Source organism: Alexandromys fortis, unplaced genomic scaffold (assembly GCF_014885135.2).
Source record: "Alexandromys fortis isolate MF-2015 unplaced genomic scaffold, M_Fortis_MF-2015_v1.1 scaffold_81, whole genome shotgun sequence".
In the NCBI taxonomy this organism is placed as follows: domain Eukaryota; kingdom Metazoa; phylum Chordata; class Mammalia; order Rodentia; family Cricetidae; genus Alexandromys; species Alexandromys fortis.
In genome coordinates, this window is record NW_026067960.1 from 8193249 (window position 1) to 8202785 (window position 9537).

A 9537-nucleotide genomic window follows, 5' to 3' on the forward strand; every position below is an offset into this window, starting at 1 on the left:
TTCGAGGTCAATCTGGGACACGTAAGAATTTGAATGAATAAATAGAAAGAGATGATACTGGGTTGAAATCCAAAGGTAATCTGGAGAGTAGTCCACACTGGTCAAGCTTATACAAGACTGGCGTATAAACTGTAAGGCTGGCATACTCATCAAACAAGGTAGCGCCTTCTTAGGGACTTTGTTTCTCATCCGGGCCCAGTCTGAACCCTCCATCCCTGGGATCAAGAATCCCAGCGCTCATATCCACCTTGAGCAGCAGGGACCTCAACAAATGAGGAAAGGGCTGACCAAATGGCTAGGGAACCCATCAGCAGATATCACTGTCCACTTTAAATGCTGACACCCTCTGGGGAGTAGAGAGCCATGCAACGAAGCCAGTCACACTCCTGAGCAGACAAACGTAAGCAAAGCACACCAGGGATTTCCACAGTGGGTGAAGTGCAGCCCAGACACATGCTCCGGGCCAAAGGGACTCGTCTACAGACTCGGAGGAGCCTCCCGGCTCCCCACAGGTACGAGTTCACCTTGAAGTTACTTACTGTATTGGGATGACTCGCTGGACACCCAGGAACCCAGGCTGCAGGAGCGCACACACAGCCAAGGGCTAGAAGTTTCTCTGCAGCTCCTTGTTAGAAAGCAACCACGGGAGAGCTACAAAATGAACAAGTACGGCTTCCTCTTAAACTTATGGGATTGGATACAATCCTACATGTGTCTGGCTCCAGCTGTCTCTTCTGTTCATGAAAATAGGAAAGCCAGATGGCTCATGAGACAGTAGGCAGAGTCCTAACAGCTGACCTCAGTACTCAGCTTCTTCCTATTACCTGGCATGGGGTCTGTTCTGCAGAGACCTACTGCGGCTTCTTCTCCCCCACAGCATCCACCCTGTCTACAGGCATCAAGTCTGATCGTCAGTCACACATTCCAGGTATGGCTGGATGACAGTCAAGTGTTTGCAGATGCCATGTCTACTAGGCTATGGTCTGAGTGCAGTGGCAGACATGGGCCACACAGAATGGAGGACCAGCTAGGACAGAGGACGTTGAGGGTTACACAAAGGAAGCTCCCTGTGGAAGGAGGTGCTCCAGATTGAAAGAGGATCCTACCTGGGGGAGAGACTATGGTGAACCACAGCCAGAAGCTGTCAGCAGCAGGGTCCCCCACGCCCCAGGCATTCAGAGAATAACCAGGATGTTATTCTGAACACCTGCTCCTGGGCATTTAATGTGTGTGGGGAGTCTCAGGCTGGGAACCTGTTTAAGGCGGGTCACAGTGATAACTATGCTTCACCCAAGCCTTAAAACAATTAAGTTAAATTCTGCATGCCAGGCAGACAGAGGCAAGGGAGCAGGCTCTGTGTGGACTTAGACTCCCAGGTGCATTACAGCTCCACACAGCAGCACTGACCCCAGGCCCCCAATGAAGTTTCATTGGGCCATATTCCCCCATGGCATTGTGGGGGCTCTTCTCCCAGCCGCACCTCCACAGTGGGAAAGCTGAGACCTGGCTATGGACTGCTGGTTGGCTCTGAGTCCTGAGCTGTCCCAGACAATGAGGCTGGTCAGAGCCTGCACCCTCCACGGTACCCTGCACACTATCGTGAACATTGTCTAGTTTCAGGCCTGAATGAAGGGCAGGTACAGGGCCAGGACTGGATTCCAAGGCCAGTGGCAACCAGAAGACGATTCTTATCAGTACTGAGAGTCCGGGAATACTCCTGGCACAAAGGAAACGGTCTTACAAAGGTCTCAGTGTCTCACTCACACTGCTGAGAGGCAGCAGCCTGAAGCCTGAACGTGGAGGGTATAGCCAAGGGATGAGAGACACCCTATGGGTGTCAGGGAGGGCCCATGCACAGCTGACTGGGGTGACTCGGACCTCAAGGAGGGACCACATTCTTAAGGCTACTCGGCCCAGCCCTTGGCCCCGCCCAATCCTGTGTAGAGCTGTGACCAGACCAGCAACTCATGCCTGCCTGAAATCTGACAGTCTGAATTAATCAACCAACCCATCTCTGCAGAAGTAGATAACAAGGCTGGCAGGACCCAGATTTCCGATGCCAGGAAGCACTGAACTCCTGGGTTGTCACGCACACCCAGGCCAGGGTCACTCAAAGATAAGCAGAACCTCACTTCTACAAGGTTTGGTTGTCAGGCTTTTATTTTTATTTATGGTGTGGGTGTGGGTGGGTGTGTGGGTGTGTGCACAAGTGTGCACATACCGTGGTATAGATATAGAGGTTAGTGTACAGCTCTCGGGAGTTGGTTCTCTCCTGCCCCTCCAGGATCCAGGGGTGGAGCTCCAGATATCAGCCCTGGGTTATAAGCATCTCTATTGAATGAGCCATCTCACTAGCCTCTAACTTGTTTTTTTTTTTGTTTTTTTTTAAACTGTTTAATTGAGATGTAACTTACATACTGTATAATTTATCACTGGCGGGGGAGACACAGCCTGTAGTCACTTTTGGCTATGTAACCAACTTGAGTTCTTTTCCAAGTCATCATCTCAGGTGAAGCGGGATCTTTTCCATCTTTTAACATATTTAACTTTGGGGCCTGTGTATCACACTATGCAGATCTGGCTGGCTTGGAACTCTCAGAGACCCTCCTGTCTCTGCCTCCCGAGTGCTGGGATTAAGGGACTGTGCCACCATGCCCAGCTGGTGCCCTCTCCCTCGCTAGAGGAGTCGAAGGCAGGGAAAGGATTGGACACCAGAGGGCGGTGCCGGCACCGGAAGCCCGCCTCTGTTGCGCCTGCGCGGACGCGGGTGCCCGGCGTTCCCGAGCCCGGCAAGTGCGCGCCCTCGGCATCGAGTGCGCCTGCGCGGAGCCTGTAGCAAGCCTCCTTTCGCCGGGAGCTCGTTGCTCGCCGGCGGCCATGGGGGAGGCCGAGGTGGGCGGCACGGGCGCCCCAGGTGACAAGGGCCCAGGCGAGGCAGCCCCGAGCCCTGCTGAAGAAACGGTAGTGTGGAGCCCTGAGGTGGAGGTGTGCCTCTTCCACGCCATGCTGGGCCACAAGCCTGTCGGTGAGCGCCGCGCGGCGCCGCGCACCCGCGTGGGGGTGGGGCGGGCGGGCAGGCGGGCGGGCGGAGCCTCGACCTCTCCCGGGATGGGAACTCCCATTTCGGGGTGCCCTGCTAATCCGAGACCCCATGACTTTCCTGTCGCCCTGGGGACACTCCTGTCCTTGAGACACTCCTTCCCCAGGGAATGCCTCCACTCTCCCCGCTTCTGCAGCCCCCTTGACCGGGACCCGCCTGCTGTACACCCTTGTCCCTGGAACACCCACTTGCCGTGGAACACCTCTATCCCCTTTGACACCTCTGAGTCCTGCAACTTCCCCCCACCTGCCATCTCCTATTGCCCCTCCGGCATCCATGCTCTGCACAGAGGTGCCGCCCTGTCCCTTAACCCACTGTCCTGCCTGGCAGGAGTGAATCGGCACTTCCACATGATTTGTATTCGAGACAAGTTCAGCCAGAACATTGGGCGCCAGGTGCCATCCAAGGTCATCTGGGACCATCTGAGCACTATGTACGACATGCAGGCACTGGTGAGTTGGACCGTGGCCCACCCATTTGGGGGCTGAAGTGAAGACAAGCCCCGCGTTCCTGTCTTCCTAGGATCAGCTGCGGTACAGGACAGAGCCCACTGCTCACTTGGGGGTTTGCTATGCAGAGCAGATGTGACCTCAGTAGCCGAGGTCCCTCCTTCAGGAAAGCTCAGGCCCTGCTGTGAAAAGCACTAACTAGGAACCTGCTTTAGATTTGGGGTGGTCCAGGGAGATAGGTAGGTGCAGAGAGAAGCATCAGCCATAGTGAAAAAATACTAAGTACTTTAGGTGGAGGGTGACTGTTCCTGAGTCCCACGGAGGTGAATTTGATATCTCTGTGGGGGCCAGACACAGTCCTTCTCATAGAGCTTAGAGGTAGCTGTGTCTGTGGGAACCTAGGTAGCCAGTTTGGAGAGCTGGCAATGTGTGACAGGTATGCAGGGTAACTGGTAGCCGGGCTGGTCAGATTTGTCTATAGTGTCTGACAGGCGGTGTAACTAGGTACCAGGATGGGTGGAGCTGGAGGCGCCTGTGGTCACGGTGCCCCTGGAGAACACTGTCCTGGTGCGATGCTACCATGGTGAGCCAGGTCAGGTCCTGGTGTGCATATCAGCAGGGCTGCCGTGTCTTCAGGGTCCTCTCGGCTGCATGAACCTGATCCTGTCCTCTGGTTTCACTGGGCTGATGCTAGCCCGGGCCTCCCTAATCATTCGAAAAGCCCAGCTGAGGTGGACTCTGCAAACCAAAGGATGGAGCCCCTCAGCAACCAGCCTCCAGCCTGCTCCTCCCGTGCGTCTTAGTGCGCTGACATCCTGTTTTCTGTTTCTTGAAAATACAAAATGCTTTGTGCCGGCAGCACGAGTCTGAGATTCTTCCATTCCCAAACCCAGAGAGGAACTTTGTCCTTCCCGATGAGATCATTCAGGAGGTCCGAGAAGGTGAGACGCGGCCACCATCAGGGCTGGGAATAAAAAAAGCCGGACCAGGCCAAAGGTGGGGAGGTCTGGGGCCTCCAGGGAGGTGGAAGGATCCTGCTCAGACCCTGCCTCCAGTGGCACCTGGGAGGTTTTGGGAGCCCAGGGCTGGGGAGAGCGGTGCTCAAAGGCAGTCTCCTGATGGATGCCATCTCGTGATGGACGCCGAGGCCTGTGTGGGCAGCGAGAATCGGAAGCAGTCATGGCCAGACCGTCCCCCAGCGCTGGCCACCACCGTGGGTTTCCAGTGAACGGCAGCTGTCTCCTCCACAGGAAAAGTGGTCATTGAAGAGGAAATGAAGGAGGAGATGAAGGAGGATGTGGACCCCCACAGTGGGGCTGACGATGGTAAGTGTGGAATGCCCTTAGGAGCACAGCCTCCGATCTCCTCACTCCTGAAACCTGCCTCGGGCAGAGTGAGATCAAGAAGCCGTGGGATCTGAGGGATGGAGGATCCACTTAAAGATGAACTCAGTGCGGATCCCCTTAGGCAGGAGGGGCCAACTGTTCAGACTAAGGCCAAACCGGGTAGCATCAGGGTGTGCTCAGGAGACCCCTCGGGAGACTAGGTTTCTCTTGCAGCCCAGCTGTGCAGGCCTCCTCCCTAGGGGACATGAGGAGCAAAGAGCCTGATGTGCATCTGATCCCCTAGCTGAACAGGAAAACGGAAGGAGTTTCTGTATATTGTTTTCAGCCAAATGATTTTGTTTCTCAGTTTTTTCATCTTCAGGGAGCTTGGGGAGAGCATTAGAAAAATCCAGCAAAGACAAGGAGAGGAACTCCTCAGACTTGGGGTGCAAAGAAGGGGCAGACAAGCGGAAACGCAGCCGGGTCACTGACAAGGTCCTGACTGCCAACAGCAATCCTTCCAGCCCCAGTGCTGCCAAGAGGCGCCGGACATAGACACCTCAGCCCCAGGCGGCCACAGCGATGCTCCAATGCTACAAGCCCTCACTGCCTGTTCTCAGGGCCCTGGGTGAATGTGACCATCCCGCAGAGATGCTAGTGGGGGCTTCTCCTGTGTCAGCAGACCGTCAGAGCACCTGATGGGTCCAGCGTCCACTCTGCTTGGATGGTGAAGCCTCTGAGCCAGCCTCTTGCTTTCTCCTGGTTGGTTCCCTCTGTGTCCACAGTGTGTGGAGAGGAGCAGGTGCATCGGACCAGAGGACCGAGAGTCAGCAAGCAATAAGCAGCCACCCTCACTGCCCTTTGATGAGGGAGCCACTCATCTTCCCTGGATGCCCACTCTGCATCCGCTTGTCCTGTGCGGTTCCAGTGTGCACCAGCATCAGGAAAAGGTGTCTTTGGAGTTCACCCAGCACACACTGTGCACAGAAGGCCTCCCCCATCTGGGAAACAGAACTGGATATTTTGCCTCATTCACTTGTACTGTAACAATGTATATAATTTGGTTGGTATTTCACTATTTAATTTTTAAGAAGCCTATTTTACTAGTGTTTTGTATGAAGAAAAATACTGCAGAAGTTAAACTTGTGATGTGTTTTTTCTGAGATGTTTTGTTTTAAGGTAACTACTGAGATACCTCTGGCCCCATTTTTATATGCCAGATACAGAATTTTTAGCGGTTATTTTTGTAATTTTAGTAACTTGGAAAAGACCAATTAAGGACATGGAATAAAGGCATAGCCATCAGACTGAAGAGCCACTGGCCTGATGGTTGAAGTACACTTTCTTTGCAAAACATTAAATCATTTTAAAAAAATCATCTTGGCAGTTGTGTGATTTGCTACTAAAATAGATGTTTTCTACAGAGGAAAGGACTCCCCACAGGATTCATAGCTGTAGAGTGCACTTAGCTTCCCGGCATCACAGACTAGCGGGACACCCACCCCTAGCCCCAGCCCCCACCACTGCCTGCCCAGCTGCTGCCTGTACCAGCCCACTACCACTCCCAGTCAGGACAGGTGGGTCACCAGGAATAAACCACTAGTCCCTCCCTGGCGCTGAAAGCATCTTGAGAGGATACAGAGGAGTTCATCTAGGCTCCTGTCCTGTCCTCTCTTCTGTAGGGCCTGGACAAGGTCATAACAGTTTCCTGCCTCCTGGGATAGGGCGGAAGAGGAGCCTACTGAAATGACGCCCTGATACTATAGACTGCTCGGACCTGGAGCGGTGACATATATGTCCCAGTGCAAGAGACAGGGAAAGCAGTGTTACAGCATGTTTGGGGAACTGGCTTGGGGCCACTCCATGCCCAGTGTTCACACTACTGGAGTCTTATTTGGTGGGAGAAGCCTTGCTGTTGAATCCACCACTAGCAGGACAAATGGGGAGCAGATAGTGCCCCTGAGGAGCACTGGGTTATGAGCAAGAAGGCAGTCTTCTCTCCTGTCGGGTTCATCCTTCTAAAACCACCTGAGAACAATCTAGGGGCACGAGAGCAGCAGGAGGGTCAGGTCAAGACATTTGTCCTGAGTCGTTTTCAGACTGCACCCAATGACTCAATGTCCCATTCTGGCCATGTTGTCTCAAACCTGTTGCCCTCCTGAGTCCCTGTGTCCCTTAAGAGAGATAGATCTAGGTAGCTGGGCAGTGGTGGCACACGCCTTTAATCCCAGCACTCAGGAGGCAGAGGCAGACAGATCTCTTGTGAGTTTGAGGCCAGCCTAGTTTACAAAGTGAGTTCCAGGACAGCCAGAGCTGTTACACAGAGAAACCCTGTTTTGAAAGAACAGATCACACACACACACACACGACGGGGAGGGGTCTAGGTCATGCTGCTGGCATGAAGTATGTCACAGCCTGGCAGTATAACCTGGAGTTCTGCTTACCCTTCCCTGGCCTAGGCTGGGATCTGTGCACCCCTAACCAAGAATAAGCTACCAACAAGAGCTGAGAAGGAAACCAGAGTGCAAAGGAGGCAAGGGTGCCACGTACAGATACAAGAGTGCTACAAGCTGTAAAACAAAAGGAAATGGCTGAACAAACGTTCAGACTTTTAATAACCGAAAAGCCACACTGGTGCTGAGACTGACGACCTCCACCATAGATGGCATCCTTGGTTGAGGACACACGGGACCACAAGGACACCTATTCTGTAAAGCATAGGGAGGCATTTTCTTTCTCTGCTCTGGAGAGAATTCAGTATGGATCCTTCAGGTAGGTGTGGTCCTACCTCTCCCAGTCTGGCTCAGAGGTGGTGGAGAAGGGAACCAGGAGCGAGTTCTGCACAGAAAACAATGAAGAACACTGAGTAGCAACAGCAGGCTACAAAGTGTTTGTGGCAGTGGGGGAATCAGAAAGGGCAAAATAAGAGGGCTGTAACTTGTTATTCCCTGACTTCTAACCTGAGCTCACCCCAGCCAGACACCTGTGAAGCTCAAGGCAAGCAGTACTACCTCCTATGTGGACAGAAGTCTCCTTTTCTTCATGACTCGGGGAAATATTTTGACTCTCCTTGTAGGTGAGGCAGCACTGAGCCACCCTGGGCATTTTCAGACCAAAGACACTCAAGGAAAGAGCAGCATGTGGCAGACTCTCTAAAGCAGCTAACAGGCTATTCAACATGGCTACAACAGAAACACTGGTGTCAGTATCTTTAACACTGACAGCACAGGCCTGCAGCTGCTGCACTGGCACCTGCCTTGTGCAGGCAGCCACTGCCTTGTGCAGATATTATTATCAGCCCATGGCATGTCGATCTTTGAACTTTCTGGGGCAGTTAGGGGTGGGTGTTGTCCATCCAAGGGATGGCCAAACCTTGAGGAGATGTCCCCAGCACCCACTAACACCCCACCTTTAGCTTCCCTATCTAAAGACATGTTTTGTTTTTGTTGTTTCAGTTTGGTTTTTCGAGACAGGATTCCCTGCGTAGCTTTGGAGCCTGTCCTGGAACTCGCTCTGTAGACCAGGCTGGCCTTGAACTCTCAGAGATGCGCCTGCCTCTGCCTTCCTAGTGCTGAGATTAAAGTTTAACAAGGTCCAGCCTGAGCAGGGCTGGTATCAGAAACAGTGGAGCAGAGGTCAGACACAGCTCTATGCCGCCACCTACAGCACTGGAAATGTGTTGGTTTTTTTTTTATTACATTTTTATTTACTTACTGTGCGTTTGTATTTGTGTGGGAGTACATGAGGAGGTCAGGGACAACTTTCAGCAGTCAGTTCTTGTCTTTGACCATGTGGGTCCCTTGGAGTGAGTTCAGGTTCCCAGGTTTGATGGCAAGTTAGTGCCTTTACCCATTGATCGTTCTACTGGTCCATGAGTTCTTTCAGAGATCACTCAGATAAAGCCAGGATTCTTGACTTCCCAGGGTGAGTCGGTGTGAGGCACATGGGTCGATAGAGGTGTTTGGGAAAAGCAGAGCACATCCAAGTGGACGAGCTTCTCAAGAGAAAATGGCATATGCGTCTCTACAGTCGTCAGTCTGATTGTGGTGGTTTCTGAAGTTTAACTCAAGGAGTTGCTAGAGAACTTAACAGATCATTCCACAGTCTCTACTGTGTACTGGGCAGTCGCTAGAGACAATGTATTTTTACTGTGAGATTCCCAGATAATTACAGATTCACATCTGGTCAAGGAGTAAGGCCACACTTTAAGGTTATATACACATAAGCCTGAAGTACAATCATTACTATTTTAATATTGGGGGGCGGGCTGGAGAGATGGCTCAGCACTGGCTGCTCTTCCAGGGGTCCTGAGTTCAATTCCCAGCCCCCCACATGGTGGCTCACAACCATTTTTAATGAGATCTGGCACCCTCTTCTGGCCTGCAGGCATACATGCAGACAGAACACTATATACATAATAAACAGTGTGCCACACCTGGCTTTAAATATATATATTTAATATATATAACATATATATTATTTGGGATATGGTTATATAANGTTATATAAAAGGAATATTTTCTCTATGTAGGTAGTCTTCAAAAAAATTTTATTAACTGTCCTAGAATTCCTAACTCTCAACTGGTGAGAAACTTCAACCATACTGGAATGAGGGTCCTTTCCCCTGCATCCCATTCATGTCCCCTTAATTTTCCCTATCTTG

The 9537-nt window shown here is 52.1% G+C and overlaps 1 protein-coding gene across 4 annotated transcripts; it reads left to right on the plus strand.

Moving 5' to 3' along the window:
- The first annotated feature begins 2789 nt into the window (after positions 1 to 2789).
- Mrgbp (MRG domain binding protein) lies at positions 2790 to 6252 on the plus strand. Of its 4 annotated transcripts, none has more exons than XM_050153051.1 (5): positions 2790 to 3025; positions 3431 to 3552; positions 4409 to 4490; positions 4800 to 4874; positions 5387 to 6252. In XM_050153051.1, exons 1-5 carry the CDS (start codon positions 2878 to 2880, stop codon positions 5530 to 5532), a joined length of 573 nt encoding a protein of 190 aa, XP_050009008.1. In that variant the 5' UTR covers positions 2790 to 2877; the 3' UTR covers positions 5533 to 6252. The 4 variants fall into 4 exon arrangements, 2 of the variants coding, with proteins under 2 accessions (XP_050009008.1, XP_050009007.1); XM_050153050.1 differs by having other exon boundaries at positions 2795 to 3025; positions 5242 to 6252; XR_007593709.1 differs by having other exon boundaries at positions 2792 to 3025; positions 4409 to 4874; positions 5387 to 5460.
- The last annotated feature ends 3285 nt before the right edge of the window (positions 6253 to 9537 follow it).